Below are 20,221 nucleotides of genomic sequence, written 5' to 3'. Positions count from 1 at the left end.
AAAAAAAAAATGCGGTAAGTACTTATTTATAGCTTTGTGTACTAAACCATTACTGCTGCTGCTTGAAGCAGAAGTGTTTCAGTGACGTATTGAGGAATAATTTTAAAATCCTGAGGGTCGTGTCGGATTTATACAAACAAGGCTTAAGTACTATAAATATCACAGGAAAAAGCCAGAGGAATTTTCATCAGCCGAACCTAATATTTAAAAGATTTGATCATCTTTTCAGTTTAAAACAACATATGCCACATGTTTTAAAAAGAATAAATAATATATAATAACCTGTTTTCCTTGAAGGCTGACACTTTGAAAGAAAGATATCAGAAGATCGGAGACACCAAACGAGCAACCCCTATTGAAGTGCTTTGTGAGAGCTTTCCTGGTCAGTAGAAGCAACCATTTTCTTTGTTCCTGTATCTCCATTCTTTGGGGGTTTGTTCTCACTGCCTTTTTATTTATTTATTTTTTTTTCTTTTGTAACAGAAGAGATGGCCACCTACCTGCGCTATGTGAGGAGGCTGGACTTCTTTGAGAAGCCAGATTATGATTACTTAAGGAAGCTCTTCACTGATCTGTTTGACAGGAACGGCTACGTCTTTGATTATGAGTACGACTGGGTCGGCAAATCTCTCGTGAGCGCCTCTTACCGTCACATCTTTTTCTCACAGACATTAAGACAAAATAAAGTCAGTTTTAAGGCTAATTTTCTTGTTCTGTTTTATACAGCCCACCCCGATAGGCCCTATCCCCAGTGACACGCCCCAGCAGGCCAGCAACAGAGACAAAGCACAACAGCAGACCAAAAACCAGGTGAGATCACCACCTTTCATCCGCAAACCCAGCCCACTTACCTAAATGATCTTCATTCCATGCCTGACCACATTTGTAGGTTTATCATACAAGCAGCTTCCTGGAGAACAAGGCTGGTTCTTGTTCACGCTCATTTTTTTCCTAAGTCCTTATCAGACAGCTACCTATAAAATTTAAGATAACATAATGCTGAAGTGGAAAAATTGCAGATATGCGCCATCATGAGGGGCAACAAAGCATAATTTATGGCTTCCCATACAGTGCCTTGAAAAGCTATTTATACCTCTTGAATCTTTTCACCTTTGTCTCGTTACAACTGCAGTTTTATGTGGTAGACGCCTAGTAGCACATAATTGTTCATTGGAATAAAAATGATGTAAGAGGCAATGAATTTGCTCCTCTGGGTCAATAACTTTTAGAACCTCCATTCACCTGGATGTACAGCTGCAAGTTTTTGGGGTTTGCCTCTACTCATCTTATACAGCTTTAGATAATTCAGAAGGGACTGATGGCGTCTGTGTACAGCAGTACTCAACAGATTCTTCATTGGATGTAGGTCTAGACTTTGACTAAGGTGCTTTGATTTCAATCTGAGATTTTAAAGTCAGTGCTTCATTCCTCATGAATCAAATAACTGGGTCATTAAGAGGAGTTTGTAGAGCCTGACTGGATGATGAGGTCATTTAGCAACTGGATTCAGGTGTGTCACATCTAAAAGTTGTCTAAACCCAGATATAAACCATGCATCTTTATTTTCTGCTTATAGGCAAACCTGAACTCCAGTTTACAGTTTTTATTGTGTTTCTTTAGCATTAAACTATATTTTGTTGAGGTTAATTTGCTATCAGCTTTGACCACCTTCCCACTTTCTGCTAAGGAAAATCCGTCCCACAGTATTATACTATCACCACCATGTTACACCATGGGAATGGTGTGTTCAGGATTATGTTGACACCGCTTTATTTTTTCTAATCCTGCTATTTAGGGCTTTGCTTACAGATGACAAAATCAGGTTAGGTCTTAGATAACCATTGTCCACATGCCAAAAGCTTGCCAAGCAAATGGGATTTGAAATGTATTTTTCCTTTGTGGAGTTTTTGTGATCATACTTTCCCACAGGCCAGTTTTCTGGAGCGCAGAGCTATAAATTGTCTCACTGAAGAAAACTTGCCTCTGAAGCTTCCTCTGTGTTGGTCTGTGACATAAAAGCGTAATAGAATACGCAGGGGTTTGTGGTTGTAACGGGACAAAATGTGAATGAGTTCAGATTATGGATACGTTGTTCAAGGCACTGCGAGTCTCCACATCTTGCCACTCTAAGCAGCAGTCATTGCCTGCATGAGTTGAAAATGCAAACCGCATTGTTCATATCAGTGATGACTAATTACATGCTTAGTGTGTGACAAAGTGTAGTGTTTTATGTTAGCATGCAATCTGAGCCTGTTTTTATGTGTAGGCGAGGAATAATTTGATAGATTTATTATGCAGAAAACATCCTTAAACGATGGCTGATTGTCATAAATAATGGTACAGATAAGGTTGTTGTGCTTGTTGAGTCTGACTCATCGTTTACTGCAACGCTATTGAGGAGTGCATCAGATTATATGACTGACTTATTACAGTGGACTCCAGCTTCCCCGCTCCACCCCTTGGTTTTTTACTGCTCTGGATTTAATGTGATTGGCTTGGAAACAACGTGCCATCTTTTAATGCCGGTGAAGCACCTCCTATTGTGCTGTGCACATTGGTCATGACTCAGAAAAGCTGTTACATCCTAGATGAAGGAAACTCCGTTGTAAATCAGAGCAGGACTTGGGGAAAAATTCAGACGAAGTAAAATCTTAAGTTTCTGGCTGAAGCGCAAATCATTATAAAATCAGCAAAGATTGATTAACGTCTTTTTTTATAGAAAATCAAGTGAGACCAGATAATCAAGGCTGTTTTTTTATGTCTGCATGAGCTGATTTGTTTGCTTCAAAATAAATGTTTTCTTCCTTTACTCCTCTATTAACATAGTTTGTCTTAACAAGCCTGCTTCTGCTTGGGAGATGTCTTCTTTAATTTGATTTTTGTTTTTCTTTTTTTTTTTATTCATTTACTCCCCCTTCCTCCGTGTTGCTCCCTCACTCCCTTCCAATACAACACATCACCTCACCCTTGACCCCTCACCTCACCTGCAACCCTCTCTCCCCTTCCCCCTCCTTTATTCTCACTACTTCCTGCCCACCTGCCTCGACACGTTCTGCTTTGTATCAAGTCACCTGAGCCCAAAGGAAGTGAGTCTCAGCCCACCCCGGTGACCAATAAGGAGACTATTGGGTCGCACCTCACAGCTGAGCGGCTGGGGGGCTCTGTTCAGGTACCACTACTGCTGCTGCTCTGATAGCTAATGCATGAATGCATGTAATTTTGTGACAGACTTCCCCGCTTCTCACCAAACCCACATTGCTTGCATGGTAGATGCTTTCTTTGTTGCTTGTGTTTTGGTAGTCAGACTCTGAACCCGGCGTGCTGCTGTGCATGTTGCTCTCATTGCTGAATAAAAGCTCTCCTGCTTCTAGGCAGCTTTCAGCAAAAGCCATGCAAATGTGATATCTCAACCTCATGATCGGCGGGTGCATCTCATTTGACCAGAATGACATTGAAAAGAACATTTAAGTAATTTGGATTAAAAGGAGAACTCATGTTAATGCTTTGCACACATTAGGGATTTACTTGGTTTTAATCTTGATGATTATGAGCAATAAAAATGCCATAATTCAGTTTACTAAAAAGATTCCATCACCCCATCCTCTTTGAAGTCATTGCTAGCTATCTATTCAGAGGGTTGCATCCAGGGTTATTTATAGAAAGTTTAGTGGAAGGAAAAGGAAACGCATAGGCATAACTGGAGCCTTAAAAATATAGGGAAGCCAAAACATGTAACACTTTTAGGGGGATTCCCAGCACAGCTGTGGTATTCCTATTGTCAACTCCTGACTCACAAATAAACAGTTCCTACCATTTATCTGTCATCCAAAGCCAAAGCTTTCAATTTAGAAATAAAATAAAATCAAAATTATTTTCTTATAAAAAATATCTGAAGTTTCTCACTCATCCAGGTCATGGTTAAGCTTGAAAAAGTTCAGTTTACACAACAGGGCATTAAGTTTTTTTAAAACACGTCTTTAGAAAAGGTGAAACGTCTTCTAAAAAAACTTCTTATCAAAAAGAAATGTACCTATTTGTAATAGTAAAGTTACCTTCCCTTATGTTACTGTTAAAGCTACCAAAGTGTCCTTATCAAGAGTCACTGAATGCATACGCTGTGCAATAGGTGAACATACTTTACAGGAGTGACATTACTGATCAGAATTTACAGATCTGTTTTTTTTTTTTGTAAACTAATATTCAATATAAGAATTTTCCTAACAGAGTTGGTCTTAGCTGATAGCCAAAATAATTCAATGATCAGAAATTGATGATAAAATTAGTAATGAGTTCCTCTTTTTTTAATTCAGTTACTGTAATACATTTTTAGGGATTTATTGAGATGCACCTGATGAAATTGCTTTAAAAAAAAAATCTAAAACTTGAACTCTTAGCAGATAAGTAGTTTTTCTAGAAAGTGACAAAACAACTGAAGTATTTATCCTCATTCTACCTACAGATTGTTATACGTTTTCTCCCACAAATATTAATGTGGGACAAATGCGCCACCTGGTGTTTGTTAGTAGAACTGCAGATTTTAAAGACCAAACCTCTATCAGTGTCTGTAGTCCAAACAGGTTTATCTTGTTCTCCTCCTTTTCATTCCAGGCAAGTAGCTCCTTGGCTCTTCAGAGTCGGGTGACTGTAAAAAGTCTCTGACACCTAAAACCACTTTGGTTTGTTTTAAATCTAGTTATAAACAACAACCATTTCTTTGTAAAGCACTGATCTGTTGAAAACAAAAGAAAGAGCTGCTGTTGCTGTAGAGAACTTTATTTTTAGAGAGTTAAGGGGAGGAATATGATCCAACTTCTGTGTTGTTTTAGCATTTAAGTCCAGGATAGGTTGTCCTTATTTGAAAGTATACATAGTTTGAGGTGTCTATTGTTAACTTGGCCTATTAGTCATCTATATTTCAGCAATATGATGTCCTCTGTTGTTTTGTTTTTGTTTGTTTGGTTGTAATGGTTCAGGTGATGAGCTCGACAAATGGCGAGTTGAACACGGATGATCCCACAGCCGGACACTCCAACGCTCCCATCACTGCTCCCACTGAGGTTGACGTGATTGATGAAACCAAGTATGCTAACAAATGATTTCAAATACTTCCTGACCTCTCGTAGGCAGTTTGCTCATAGGTTTCAGTTCAGTTTAATCTGTGCAGCTAAAGTGAATCTCTGTAGACTAATCAGTATTTTGGTAGCAGGTATGCCTGTCACTATATTTGATTATCTCCCTTTAAAAATCATTGTAGTTCAGTTAGTGATGTAGCTTTAAGGTTCAGAGTTTCTCAGCCCTGAAATTCAGCTTGTAAAGAATTAACCTCTGATGGGTCGTTTCCCTGCAGGTGCTGTTGTTTCTTCAAAAGGAGAAAGAGGAAAGCTCTCCAGAGGCACAAGTGAAGGAAAAGGATGGAGACGACTTGAAACATTATGGTCACTGTCAAGTTTTAATGGAAGCAACTACACATCAGCCCCCTTTCTTCCTCACTACCCCCCCTCCCATCCTGCCATCATGTACCTCCTTCCTTTGCGCTCCTCCCTCTCCCGTTCCCGGCGCTCCCCGCGGCTCCTGCCGAGTTGAAGGAATGTTGCAGTCCTACTGACTTCACAAGAGACATTTGATTCTTTTCCAGACAAATTAAAAACATACCTGCATTACACCTGGGAGCTTGAGGAAACCTATAAAAGCTGTAACGCTGAAACTCAAATACAGTGGCGTGGATATAAAAAAAACAAAAAACAAACAAAAAAAAACAAGATGCCGTTTGACGCAGTTGTTGTATTCTAGATTCCAAGCAGAAGATAATTTGTTGGATCAGCTGTTGATCAGGGGAAACCATTCAGGTGGTTCGAGTGAAAGAAATCTGCTCTGTAGGAAATACATTTTCTCTTTTTTTTTTTTTTTTTTTTTTTTCTTTTGGTGTGTATTTTGGGAACAAGGTAAAAGGAGTAAAAGGTGAACTATGCTGATGTTTAATCTGAGAGACAAGGAAGCATTTCATCTTTAGAACCGAATCTGAATTTTATGTATTTTCTTTTCTTTTTTTCTTTTTTTTGGTAAGTGAATCCTCAGTTTTCAGACTCAAACCCTGCATTCTAAGCTTGTTTTCATGTTGTCGTATTCTGGAGTTCAGTTCTTTCCTCCCCGGTTTTCTTTACATCCTTTAACGTGGTCTTTGTAGCACAGTCACTGGCCTCAGGTACTGTGGAAGAATGAGTGAAAGAAGATATTAAGCTCTCTTATTTTTATTGCACTTTGGGGAAAGAAAACAATTTCGGTGGAAAAACCTTAGGTTTTGAACAATTGAGGAAATAACGACTTGTCTAGGAAGAGTCGGTGATTATATCTACGTTTATGGCTGAAAAATGTTGATTTACAAAGAAAAAAAAGAAGGAAAAAGTTTTGATTTTTATTTTACATCTAAATAATTTACCAGAAAATTGTAGTTTGTGCCTTTTTTAAGTCAAATGTTTAAAGCTCAACCGAGTGTCTCACAATGAAATTTTATCTAATCTGACCCCAAATGTTCAGTGGATTAATGTCTGTCCTTGTGTATTTGTGAGGACGCACACTGGCGATCGTTAATCCGGAAGTTCCTGTAAGCAAATCTGTAAAATGAGTGCACACATCCCTCTCCGCACTGACACAGCTCCATTTGACCCTCATCTGCACAGGACGGCGCTCACAGAGGGCTCTGCGTCAGCGTTTGTGTGGTTGTTGCTGATATCTAACCCAGGACAGAATAACCAAATATGGCCGAATCCGTTTTATTCCAATTGGACGAGAAGAAGACAGATGAGTGTGGTTCGTTTATATCACGTTATTCTGGAATCGCTGGAATCCTGTTTTTTGTTAAAATTGTACAAGACCAGTAAAACTACTCTCTCCTTTTAAGTCGATGTAGTTTTATGTACCTCATATGATGTCTTCTTGTTTTCCTTCATCATGTCTGTTGGGCCCCTGCTCCATGATCTCTAATACCTCCTAAATATCTTAAGTTATCGGAGCTTTTCTGCCATCTTAAATCCCCTCTCCTTCAATGTATGGCCGTTTTTTTGTTAACAGAATTTAGGTTAAGATGGCTTTATTGTTTCTTTACAAAGCACATTTTTGTTTTCATGTGTTAAATTGTTGAAATTTAATTCCAAAGCAGGAGGCATCTAAGCCCGACTGGACAGATGAATAGAGATGCACCAAACATGGATTTCCTGGCTGATAAATTTCTTATTCAGAGGTCAGACCTGCCAATTTCAGATTTGACTGATTCCGATGATTTTTTTTTTTTTGTTGTTGCTTTTTTCCTCTAAAGATGATCAAACAGGAAATATTTTCTAAAAGAATGCAGTTATGTTGAATTGGATTGAAAGGCAAAATTGAGTAATTACAAGGTTATCTAAGTTTATGCTTCAAAGCCCAAGTCTCCAACTTGATATTTATGTTGAATTTCACACTGAAAAAGAACCATCAGTAGGTTGTTGCACTAATAGACCAAAAATTGATTACAGCATATACATTTTCTTGATTGGCCTTAACACCATTTAAACCCCAGATTAGACATCAAGAGAAAGTTGTCCTATTTACGGCCGATAGATTAAATCTCCGTTCAAGTCTAAGTATTGACTGCAAAAGCACTAGAGCACCATTGATGAACACAACAAATCCACATCTTCAGACCATGAAGACACCTAAATGTAACATGTTTTTAATTTGTCCAGACGCAGATCGGTAACAATTTTTTGTATCATCTGTCCTGTGTTTCCCTCCAAGAACAGGAAGAGATGAACGGCAGCGCATGAAACCCGCCACAGACAAGTTAGAACTTTAAATGAAAGCATTTTTTGAGGACACAGTCGGAGGTGTGACATCGCGTTTTAGACCTATAAGAAGTGAAGAGGGGAATTACACCAATTCTTGATCTAAAGATTTTTCACACTTCTTGCTTTTTACAGAAATTTAGCCCAATTTTATTCATTTTTACCTTCACATGTGAATCCGGTAGTTTCTTTTTTTTGTTTTTTTTGTTAGAGAACTGATCATTTGTTCCTCTAAGCAGGTTTTAGAGGATTGAGAAAAGTAAAGACGAGGCAGTTGTGTAACCCCATAAAGTTCTTGGATGCCTCTCATAGCCATGACCTAATTTAGAAATGCAGTGCGAGGCGTGAACGCTGCAGAGTTATACGTTTGCTGCTGCATATTAACCCAAACGCATATTCAAATGTTCTGATAACGGCAAGCCAAGAGGGTCAAATATCTTCACTTTTTCAACAAGTTTAGTAAAAAAATGTAAAAATCACCCTGGGTTGACAAATGCTACGCTAGAATGCTGTTTTATGCCTGTGACTTTTTTTCTGAGCGTCAGAAATAAAAATGTTACCCAGTCATTAAATACCACCTTATCTGACATTCAGAAACATGCATTTATTATTGAGTAGCTGGACCCCCTCCACCCTTTGGCACTATGGATTTGTTCCATACACCATGCTCACCCATTAAATTATTTTTTGTAGCTTATTCACAAGGCCAGTTGAGAAAGTGCCAAATATTTGACCCTAATGGCTTGCTTTATCTGATGATTGTTCACCCTTACATGTGGATCCATCTGCATCATTAACAGCAGGGAGCACTTGTTGGCTCGTCGAAGTATTCCACTGAAAACTAAACTGGTCCCTGTGACCAGTGGGGAGCTCCAGCTTGTTATAATCCATTACACTGCGTTTATTATGTGATTTCTAATATGGGGAGAGAGGTTCTGGAGATGCTCAGACCAGTGTTGAACTGTGCTTCTGCTCTACGTCTCTTGGTGTAACTATTTGCAACATGTATTTGTAAATATGACAACGACAGATCTCTAATTGTGAATAAAGGAAGTTTTATCACAGGAGTCCTTCATGGAGCAGTTTGTCCCTGCTGGTTGCTCTCTATCAGCCAGTGGGGGTTTCTATTAGGCAGCAGGATGTTTCCTGCACAAACCATGCAGATCTTTGTCCACCTCCACTCTGCATCGTCGACCTGCATCTTTGTGGCTCTTGGTTAAACACATGTAAACGGAAGAGGGGAAACCTGCCGTCTCATCCAGAAAGTAAGATAATCAAGATGATGGTGCTGTTTAGAGTCTATAAATACAGAGGAAAAAACCCCTAATAATCATAAGAAGAAGAGGTCCAAAAATAGATTGATCTACATCCAATGGTTGCTTTTGAAAAGTTGGTTTAGTTTCCCTTTTAAAACAATTCTAAGTACCAAAGGTCAAAATCTGTCCACTTTGCTAGGCCCCAGAATATGACTTGAACTATTTATAAGCCTTGCAACTTTTCATATAACTCCCACAAACTAAAGTATTTTTTTAAGGGTTTATGAGATAAACCAGGGAAAAGTAGCAAAATAATGTGCATAAAATTTGGTACATTTCTACCATGTTTACACATCTAGACTGAATTTTCCAATGTCTAGACTGCTTTTTAGTGTTGGTTGCCTGTCAAAAGGTGAACCTCCGCTCCTCTATACGCCTTTTCCCCAAGAGGTTCCTCCATTAATCTCCAAAATATCTGCACTTCAACTAGGAACAGCTTCTTCATGCCTGCTTAAGAGACGGACCCCCACATAATGATGCAGCCATAACTTGTGTTTTTCAAGGTGTATCTAGTCTGATCAGGGGTGAGGTCCTGCAGTTTTTGCTTCTTGGTTGAATAATTGTATTTTCAGCGTATTTGACCAGAGCACCTACTCTATGGTTTAGTTTTTTTAGTGGTAAACATAAATTGTCCTGTTTTTTTTGTTGTTTTTTGTTTTTTTTTTTTTTTTGTTTTTTAAATCTCAATGCAGTTGTGTTTTCTTACTTTAAGTGTACATTTTGTTGATCCATTGGCAAAATTTCTCTTTTATCTCCTCAATCCAACAACAAATGCACTTATTTTAAGAAAAAATGACTTATCTAGATATGGATTTTTTCCAGTGTTGACAAATAATCTCACAGCTCTTGAACATTTTACCTGCCTGTTATGCAAAGAACCTCTGAATTATGTTTAACCAACAAATAATAGGAAGAGTGTTTGCAGTATCAAAGTGTGAGAAAATTCCTACAAGGTTTACTTCTTTTGTTTTAATTTAAAAATTTAAAATATGTTTTCAGCACAGACTGAATAGTTTTATTTTAGAAGTACCTTTTGTTGCGATTAGAACAGAAGGTTCTCTGGATTTTGTTTCTCTACATCCTTTGCACATAGGTTGGAATGCCTGTCTGACCTGAATTACAAAAATTTGACACATTTTAAGTGTTTATCTTAAAATGACCTATTTTTGCTCCTCTTTATTGATTTTGTGCTTTTAAACAAAGCAAATATCAACGAAATGATCATGATCTGCTTTCTTAAGCAATGTTTTCGAAGGATAGAATTAATTTTAAAAAACATTCAGATGTTTGGCTTAACGTCTTTTCTATATCAGTATTCAATACATCACTAACAAATTACTTACTTAATAGAACTTGTTTTCTACAATATTTAAATAACCTTTTAATCATACCACCAGCTTAAAACCAGATTTGAAGTTTATAGTTTAATATATAATCAGTAACTGCTCGTCAGTCATCCACTAGATGGCAGCTTTGCCCTAGAACTTCACAAAATACCTTTCTAAAGTCTGTCTGTCTAAAGGCCTACAAACTCTATAAACAATGTTATTTTGATGACAAAATCAAGCTTAATCTTATTAAAATTAAACCAAAGTGAAATTATTTGCAGTTATATGAGGATAAGGCAACTGATGACATATTTATTATTTCATTTATTGTTGTTACCTCAGACAAAATGAATAAACAAGACATGCTGAGCTTCCTTTGTTCAGAATATATGAATAAAGAAGATGCTCTGAGCTGGTTTTGGCTAATGCACGATAACTCCTGAGTGGCAGAAATGCTGCATATCATCTTGAACACAACTTTCCTCCTATGAGACTTAGGAGCTGAATCAGTCTCTGGGAATCCTTTTAAAAATCAGGAACAGGAAAGCTGGTAAAATGTGCAGTTTAGATCAATGTTTTAGAATGGCCTAGTCAAAGACCAAGCCCCAATTTGTTTAATAATGCAAATTTTATTGAGTTTTTTGTTTTGTAGAACATACAACAAATATTTCAATGTGCCACACCAACATGTCCAAATCTACTTTACAGTTATCCATTTGGTAAAAGCGGACCATGTACAATCAAACTGATTTTTTTTTTTACATAGGAGGCCATACGTCACTTTCTCGTAAGAGGCCAATTTAATAATAGTTGTCAGCCATTCGTCATTCATCATAAGGAGGATGATTTTTCTTCATCCTTTATAGAATCCTTTCTGCTGTAGTCAGAGCAAGAACAAGCCATCTCTTATTCAAAAGATGAGAACTGTGAGTCTGGGAGTTATACTGTGGAGCCTAAAACTGTGAGCTTGGCTGTGATATTAAACCTTCTTTCCAATATTTAAAAAAAATGACTTCCATAATGCTCTTCCAACATTCTTGAAGAGCAGGTCAGGTCCAGAGAATATGTAGAATAGATGCTTCCTCCTCATTACATCTCCAGCAAGTGTCTTTAGGAATCAAATGCAATTTATGAAGCTGTTGAGAGCTTCCACGCCATCTGTCAGTTATGTTTAATTGAATAAACTTGTTACTCATTTCTTTATATGTTGTGTTTACATTACCTAAACCTGAGTGCTAATCACCCTCAGAGACGCCCAGGGTCGTGTCTTCAGTCTAGTGTTTTTTAATCTTTGATAATGGGTCGCCCAATTGAATAACTAACATTTTGCATATATGAGAGGTAATACCTTTGGCATTGGCCAGCTTGCTAAGCAAACTTTCTACAAGAGGGGATCTGAGAGGGCTTCCCAGCCATTTGGACAATGAACTGTGTAATTGGACTTACTAAGCCGTAATTTAACAGAAAATCTGTTGAAAGACTTAAAAAGTGATGCTCTGCTGCTTACCAATTCAGTCTGACTGAGCTCAGAGACAGTAATCTATACCAGAGGTCTTCAAAAGCTCTTTAAAGATACTGCAGGGAGGTCGTTGGATTCTTTGCTGACCCTGGCAGTTTAAACATGTAAGAATTACTTTGTTTTATCTCAAATGAATAACCGCTATAAGATTCCTTAATGTAGAAACAAACCCCCAACAATTTATGTTACCTCTATGCAGCTGTTAAAACTTTCTATTCACACCTTTAAACTGTGGACTTATTTTTTATTTGTTTTTTCTATATTTTCAGGTGGAAATTAGATCTGAAAACCTCTTGGTGTAACAGGTTAAACATGTTAAATCTTAATTCCCAGCACCTCAGCCCCCTATTTAATATTAAAACATCTGCTAGCACCTTCAAACCAGCTTTTTAAAATGTTCAATGCCGCTTTTTGCTTTTTGTGCTAGGGATACAGAAATGCCTCACTACATTTAGAGGGCAGAAAATAATTGAATATTCTGTTAAATGTATTTTTCAAAACAGAATAGTAAAGATTGGTACTGGACAGGTTTTCTAGCTAAACAGTAGCTCAAAAATACAAGAAAGAATTGGGAATGGACTGCTTCATCAGACCTCACACCTTTAAAACTTTGAATTACCAAGTAGTTGGCTTGCAAGGTTTTTTTAAGTTTCTGTGAAGGGAAGTAGATGAAACTACCTTCTGCATTGTGTGCAAACTTACTTAGAGCATGCAAGCAAATACATGCAAATCCAAGTTTTTTCCTCCATATTTTTTTTTTCTTTTAAAGTAAAGTTAAACTTTAAAATTAGCCACTTTTTATCCTTTCATTGTTCACATTTAAGGTGATTCTTCAATTTCTACAATTCCATCCTGGGACATTTCTGAGACAATTAATGGCACAAGGTAATGCAAAGCAACCAGCTGTAGCCTGTGAGAGAAAAAGGCCTAGATAACTAAGAGAGAAACAGTGTATTGCACATGCAAACTCTTTGCAGAACGAGCAGAGCTGGAAATTGACCCATGAACTTTCTTTCTGTGAGACCAAAGTCTGGGCTGCATGGTGACTAAACTCTAAAACTGAGCAGGAATCCACTGCTTAGCTATTTTCTTTTTAAACACATTTGTAATTCCGTTGTTTGTTACTCAAGAACCTTGTTGGGAGATAAAAACTTTGTATCTCTTTGTCATGGGGATAAAAGTAATCAGTGAATAAACAGGGAAATTTTATTTATTTATTTATTTATTGCTATCAGTAAAATCCTGACCTCTAGCGGTGAAAAGGCGGAGGTGCAGAGGTGTGCGGAGAGGCGGGTCTGAGAGCAGAGCGCTTGTTCAGAGGCTGCAGCTGGAAAAACCGTTTAGTTTCTCCAGGACTGACGCTTCAAACGAAGAAAAAAGACTTTTTAAAAACTCAAATAGAATCTGAATAACACATACATAAAAAAAAAAAACAAGTCAATGTGCTGAGAGACCAATATCTCACAAATTCGCCTAAAACTTTGACTTGAGGAAAGGATTTTAAGTGAGAACACAAAGGGACACAACTGACCGAGGCTCCACTCCAGGTAAGAGGACCAAATGTTGGATAAAACAAATTCTTTATTTCCATAAGGTTAATTTACCTTTATGGTAATATTACGTTTCTATTTTTATCTGAAACCATTTAAATACTTTAACGGTATGTTGGGGTCAGATGTGTTATTTGAACAGGTGGATCAGTCAGTCAGTCAGTCAGTCAGGGGACATGTTTTATGTTTTAGTCCCTATATTTAAAATCGACCTGCATCAGTTGATCTAATTTAACAATCTGTGTAAATCAAACAAAACGAGGTAAACTAGAAAATTATTCTATTATAATTTTCTCAGGTTTGAGGTAATTTGTCTCATTTTGATCCTTTTTTTAACTATAATGTCGCTTAATTGGTGCAGGAATGCGTAATTAATAGTTTTATAATTAATTAAACTGCTATTAGTAATAGCAGTTTAATGTTTATGGTTTAAAGACGCCTGTTTTCTGTTATACCACTCCTAATGTGTGTTCAATGGAATGGCAAAGAAAGTGCAATAGGGACCTCCCCTCTTAAAGTAAAGACAAATAAACAAAAATATTTTTGTTCCTACACTGTTGTACTATTGGTGTTGCTCTATAAAGAAAGCACAGAAAAAAAATATATTTTGCTTATAAAATATTGACAGATTATTTCCCAGCTCTTAGAATCCAGACAACTGAAAGAGATTATAATCATCATTATTTAAAAAGTTTATCCTTTTTACAACAGTTTCAAATAAAAGCAATTGCATAGTTTTAATGTTTTAAAAGTTGTAAATATTATGAAATTGGTATTGTTATTCATATAATAATTTTGTGGCCTGATCATGTTAGTATCTGATGCTTCATAGATATATAATTCAGTTTTTCCTGCTGTTTTCCCACTTTATTATTGCTTCAGCTGCCCAATCAACCAGTTTAGAAAATCTCTTTGGTCTTAAAGACTTTAAAGTATTTCAGCTTGGCAGTATACTAATTAAGTCAAATATGGGACTAAAATGGGGCCATAAAGTTTGTTCAAAAGAAAAAAAAAATGGAACCTGAAAAAGAAAAACTGAAAAACGAACAAAATCAAATGTGTAAACTGTAAAAAGAATTTGCAAATGAAAAAAAAAAAGGGGAACATGAAGAAGTTATTTAAATAAATTTTTTCTGCTTCAAACTTCTCACCCTGTTTTGGTGTAAGGGGCGGAGCCTCACATCACAGCTCAACACATCATGACTGACAGCTCAACACAGGCTAAACACATATTTCCAGCTGTTGCATTCAGGGATGTGAGAGCTGGAAATATCTATATATATATATTCTAAATGTAAGTGAACGTTTTAGAAAGAATCAAATCTGAAACTGCAAAAAAAAAAAAAAGATCAGGCTCTGATGAAGGAATTCCAGTTATACAAACCCTCCAAACTGAAAAGTATATATTTTTTGGTTCCAAAACTTTTCTCAGTTTTTTTTTTATTTTTTATTATTAATTTCAAAATTTTTTATCGTCTGTTGCAAAACGTTTTTTGTTTCATTTTTTTCCCCTTTGGAACAAACATTATGGCACCAAATTAGCTCCATAGTCAAAAAAGTAAAAAGTGCTTTTCTTAAACACATAACACAGGAATTTATACAATCTTGTTTTCTGTTTTTCTGTCCGATCTGATCAGATTTTTCTGCCCCAGGAGATTTTTTTTTTTTCAGAGCCATGTTGTTTTGCACTTGTACAGCAAGCTTTGGCTGACTCCTGGGTGAATGTCAGTGGGACCCTGCCTACGTTTTCTCTGTAGCCTAATTATTTTTGACAGATGTACGGCATGTGACTGTATAACTGGAATTCCTTCATCAGAGCCAAATCATAGAGTCTCTGTGTTGCAGTGGAGTTCATGCTTCTGCTGGTGGGTGTTTGACCTGACCAATCACCATGGTCCAAACTCAGTGTTTTCCCCTACTGAAGCAAAACAAAACAACAACAACATGGGAGCATTAGATAAATACCTTTACACATAAGTAGTCCTAATACTAGTACTCTATTGCTACTAATGAGTTAAAGCCCTCTATGATATATTCAGGGTTTTTACTTTAAAGATAAATATGACATTTTAGGTGGAGATGCTTTGAAAGATACTGAAACAGCTCAACAAGGTTTGACGATATTTATGATTGCAATGGTTGACTGTTTTGTTTTTTAACCAAATTTTTTGTAATTGTAATTATTGGCCAATAATTCATTAATAATTGGCCAAAAATTAAAGGTGTACTCTTGTTGAAACATGTGACTGATCTAAAAATGATCAGCTGCTTAATCATTGAACAACAGATGCATCAAGAAATGGAAACTAAAAATACATTTTGCTATCTGATCAGTAAATGTGGCCCACATTCATCTGTCTGGAAGCTGTTACTGAGGGATGAAAACCTTTTTAAAATAATTTTTCAGCTTCACTTTGTTCTTTGAAAGAATGAAAGAACAGCACAAAGCCAGTTGAAACCTTATAGAGGATAGTGTGTTTTCTTCAGAGGCGTTGATTCAGACGACACCTTTACATTAGGAAGGGAAACAATTAATCGGATTAATTGTGATTAATCGATTATTGAAACAATCCTCAACTAATTCAGTAATTGATTAATTGTTAACTGGAGTTTAGAGAATCTAAAACATGCCTTTAGCTGACAGAGCGACCCACTTAGAGCAGTAGTTCTAGCAAAATTGTAAAAAAAAATAAATAAAAAGTTTTAGTTTCACCTCGTTTATTTTTTAAAAACTCTTCTTTAAGGAACTTTTTGCTTTCCAATTCTAAAACGGTTAAAGGGAAAAATGTTCAACATATTCATCAATTTGCAAAATAATCGTTAGTTGCAGCCCTACTTTAAACAGAAACTTTAAGCAGCTTTATTCTTAAAGAGTTCGGTCCCATCTGTCACTGATCAAGCTGCATTTGGAAACAGTTTGGATTTAAATTTAAAGTTCCCTAAAGTCAACATGTCTTTTTCCTCAGTAAAATTTCAACAGTTTTAACTGTATAACACCTTCTTGATTCTTTACCAAAGAAAAGCTTTTAAAGACTTCTGTGTAGTTTTGATAAATCAATGACACAAAACTAAAGTCAGCAAACATAGAGGATAAACTTGAGCACAGCTTTTGATAACTACACTTCCTTGAAAAGAAGAATAAATTGAATTTGAAGTTGAGAATTCATTATTTTCTCAAATTGTTTAGAGATATTTCTTCCAGATTTTAGTAGATGTTTTAATGTGACAGAGGGTCTAAGCTGAGTATCAAAACCTTTAAATATCTTAGATGAATTCCTGCTAGTTAATTATAGATCCAAACTCTCCTAATCAGAGCATGCAAACTCATGCAAGACTAACTGTTGAACAACAAAGATCCCCTGAAACTGGAATGCTTATTCACCTGTCCTCTGTTCTCTCTATCTCTGTTTCACCTCAACCTCCCCCCACAAGAGTTGCACAGAGGAGCCCTTGTTTGACTCCTGGACAGTGCCCCAATTTTCTTTTTTAAAACTCTGACTCCATGGCAACACTGTTTGTGTGACGAGCAGTCTTGACGTTTTGCCCTCCTGCTCAGGAAACAAAGCAAATAAGTTATGGTGGGAGGGGGAGGAGAGCTGGGGATGCAGGAATGAAGCGGGCTTATAATGGGAAGGTTGAAGGCTCTGAGGCGAGACCTCCTCTGCTGGGTGTCTCCTAGTCCTATAAAGAAGAAGAGTTATGAAACTTTGAGGGGGGCCAGAGGCTGTACGTCTGCCTTTATGTTAGAAGCTCTGAATGTGTCGCCATGTTGCTTCTGGTCCCCTTAGAAATGTTCTGCAGAGACACCAGCCTGTCAGCAAAGCGTATTTGTTAGGAGGACTTTCTGTAACAAATACAGTTAGATTGATTAAAGGAGACACTTTGGCACTCAAATTAACATGTATTTTAATTACAAATTAAGGTTATTTCTTTGGATTAATTATGAGAAAAACAGCTTTTATTCTGAAATACAACATTCAAACCAACAGAACAAATAAGTGCGATTAATGTTCTGTTCTGATCTTGTTCAGAAATAAATAATCATGCTTCACATGAAAACTGTCTATTGATCAGATTGTTGGTCAGTCGTTTAATAGTCAATATTTTATCAGAACAGTGATTTGAAAAATAAAAGTGGACCTGGAAAAGTGTTTTATCAAATGGTGTCTGGGTGCATCACACTGACGCACTAGAGGAAAAAACTGGGCTCAACTGAACAACCAAACCAAAGACATCCCTGGGCAACAGCGGGGTCGAATAAAGGAGTTTTCCCTGCAACAGGAGGGTTGTCGGTTCAAGCCCAGGCTCCGCCTTTCAGTGTTTTTGTGTCTTTGGGTAAGACACTTCACCTGCATTGTCTACTGATGATGGTCAGAGGGCCTGGTGGCGCCAGTGTACGGCAGCCTCGCTTCTGTTAGTGAGCCCCAGGGCAGCTGTGGCTACAATGGAGTGTAGTAGTAGTTTGCCACCATCAATCTGTGAATGACTGAATGTAGTTTAAAGAGCTTTGGTCAAGTTCCCTTTCTTAAAAAAGCACTATATAAGTACAGACCATTTTACCTTTTTTTTTAACCATTTACCCTACAACCAAATAGACCATCAGCCCTCAAGACAGTTTCAGCACAAGCTACATTTTATGTAAATACTACAGGCTACATAACCATACAGATATTTTTCTTCCAGGGTTGGTTATATATTCTTCAACTGTTTGTAGTTTATCTAAGAAGAGTTAAGGGTGTTTAGCAATTATTACCTTATGTGTTTCTCCTTTGGGTGTCCACTTTTGTGAGAAATAAGACAATTTACATTTTGCCCTGTAACAAACCACACTGCCGACATAGCGCCTACTCCAGTAGCATAGCTTTTGCTACTCTGGCTCTGTGCCGGATAGAAATGACGGATTGCAGCGTTTCCATCAGTGTGCTCCTATTGAGGATATTAGATGCAGGCTGATATTTTCCAATATTCATTTTTTTGGTTTATGGTGGACCAATTTTCTGTATTGATACTGGTTTGGGACTGGGGCTGAAACTATAAAAAAAATATAAATAATCATCAACTAATTTATCCATCCATCCATTTTTTTTTCAGGCTTATCCCAAGCAGGGTCATGAGAGGCAGGGTACACCCTGGACGGATCACCAGTCCATAAGAGGGAGACACAGACAAACAACCATTCACACCTAAGCAGAACTTAGAGAAGCCCATTAAGCTAATGGTTTGGACTGTGGGAGGAAGCCAGAGTACCCAGAGAGAACATGCAAACTCCATGCAGAAAGATCCCAAGCTAGGAACCGAACCCAGAACCTTCTTTCTGCAAGGCAGCAGTTCTACCCACTCTACCACTGAGCTGCCCAATATATCAACTAATATCGACTAATTCACTTATGGATTAATCATAAACTGGAGTATAGAGACTGTAAAGCATGCTTTTAGCTGACAAAGCAAAGCAATTAGAGCAGTAATATATCAAAATTGTAAAAACAAATTCTTAAGTTTAAGTAAGCATTTAAGTTTAAAAAAACATTTTCTTCTGTCACTATGCTCTATCCAGAACTCCTCAAGTGGAAAAGTTTAAGTTTCAGCTCGTTAAATTTAATAAAAATCTTCTTTAAGGAACCTTTGGCTATACGATTATTAATCGATCAATCCAAAAAATAATCAACAGATTATTCGATTTTTAAAATAATCATCAGCTGCAGATCTAGTTGGGACATCTCTAGTTTCGTTAATAGTGACTTAGCCTGTTGTTTGTTTCCCTTCATCCTCATCAGAGTCTCCATCTTGTTTCAGGGACTATATCATCACCAGGGTGCTCTTGCCATGTGAAATCACTTTTGCAAAGCTTGAATGTCACCAATGACTGTATTGAATACTTGGTTGAAACCGTTTTATTTGTATTTTTTTCCTTTGAAACTTCGGGATGTCCCAATCCGATATTGGAAATCGATCAGATATCAGCCAAAAAATCTATGTTGGAATGAATCGGTCTTCCTTTAAAATGTGCTTCTATCTGCTTTTGTTTAAAGTTTATGTAGCTTTATTGATTTGTAAATGCAGCCGTAATAAATACCTAAATGAAATGAGTAATAAGTGTGTTTTAGTTGTGTCTGCTACTTTAATCCTACCTCATGAACAGAGGGGAGATTTTTTGGGGAGAAAAACGTACAACTTATATGAAATATTTTAGATTCAATGTATTTTACTTATATGTACATAGTAGATTTCAGCCCTAAAAACAATACCAGTTTAACGTTTAAATATTTATTTATTTTAGCAGCTGCTGAATTTGTCTTTGGTTTTCTCTGATTTCTTTAATAAACTCATAAGAAGTTAAATCGTTTTAACCCTATAATGCCAAATGTATCGTATTTGATACATAAGGTTTCTGAAATGTTTTGAATCTGACAGCTTTTGCATAATTTAATCGTAAAAACTTTGCTCAAAATCCTATTGTACACATTCAGATATACCTGATAACAGCCAGTAGAAGACTACACAAAAAATAATCTTGACTTATCGCATAGTAATAAATTATTAATGTCAAAAATGTATTTCTGTTTTTTCTTTTTACATATTTTGTTAAAAGGGCAAATAAGGAATTCAAACCAAAAAAAAGTCATTTTCTGTTTTGTTTTATTCTTGGATCAGGCTTTAAAGGGTTAAACATACAAACTGAGATGGATGTACT

The 20,221-nt window shown here is 36.7% G+C and overlaps 2 protein-coding genes across 5 annotated transcripts in view; both read left to right on the top strand.

Annotated features, from left to right (window-relative positions):
- LOC107094690 (casein kinase I) overlaps nt 1-6,784 on the top strand; it is a 54,734-nt gene extending 47,950 nt beyond the window's left edge. Inside the window, exons 7-12 of one of the 4 annotated variants that reach the window (XM_015390471.1) lie at nt 298-382; nt 487-632; nt 727-810; nt 3,068-3,169; nt 4,974-5,080; nt 5,348-6,784. In XM_015390471.1, the coding sequence (XP_015245957.1) occupies nt 298-382; nt 487-632; nt 727-810; nt 3,068-3,169; nt 4,974-5,080; nt 5,348-5,402 (579 nt within the window). In that variant the 3' untranslated portion in view covers nt 5,403-6,784. Of the gene's footprint in view, nt 1-297; nt 383-483; nt 633-726; nt 811-3,067; nt 3,170-4,973; nt 5,081-5,347 lie in introns of all 4 variants that reach the window. The other 3 variants (XM_015390470.1, XM_015390473.1, XM_015390472.1) reach the window with 3 other exon arrangements.
- Nucleotides 6,785-13,342: 6,558 nt separating this feature from the next.
- LOC107094684 (occludin-like) overlaps nt 13,343-20,221 on the top strand; it is a 29,806-nt gene continuing 22,927 nt past the window's right edge. Inside the window, exon 1 of the mRNA XM_015390463.1 lies at nt 13,343-13,527. The gene's annotated coding sequence lies outside the window, so the exon portion shown is untranslated. The remainder of the gene's footprint in view (nt 13,528-20,221) is intronic.

The sequence above is a fragment of the Cyprinodon variegatus genome, unplaced genomic scaffold (assembly GCF_000732505.1).
Source record: "Cyprinodon variegatus isolate N-32 unplaced genomic scaffold, C_variegatus-1.0 Scaffold501, whole genome shotgun sequence".
NCBI classification, from domain to species: domain Eukaryota; kingdom Metazoa; phylum Chordata; class Actinopteri; order Cyprinodontiformes; family Cyprinodontidae; genus Cyprinodon; species Cyprinodon variegatus.
This window is presented reverse-complemented; position numbering and strand designations above follow the sequence as displayed.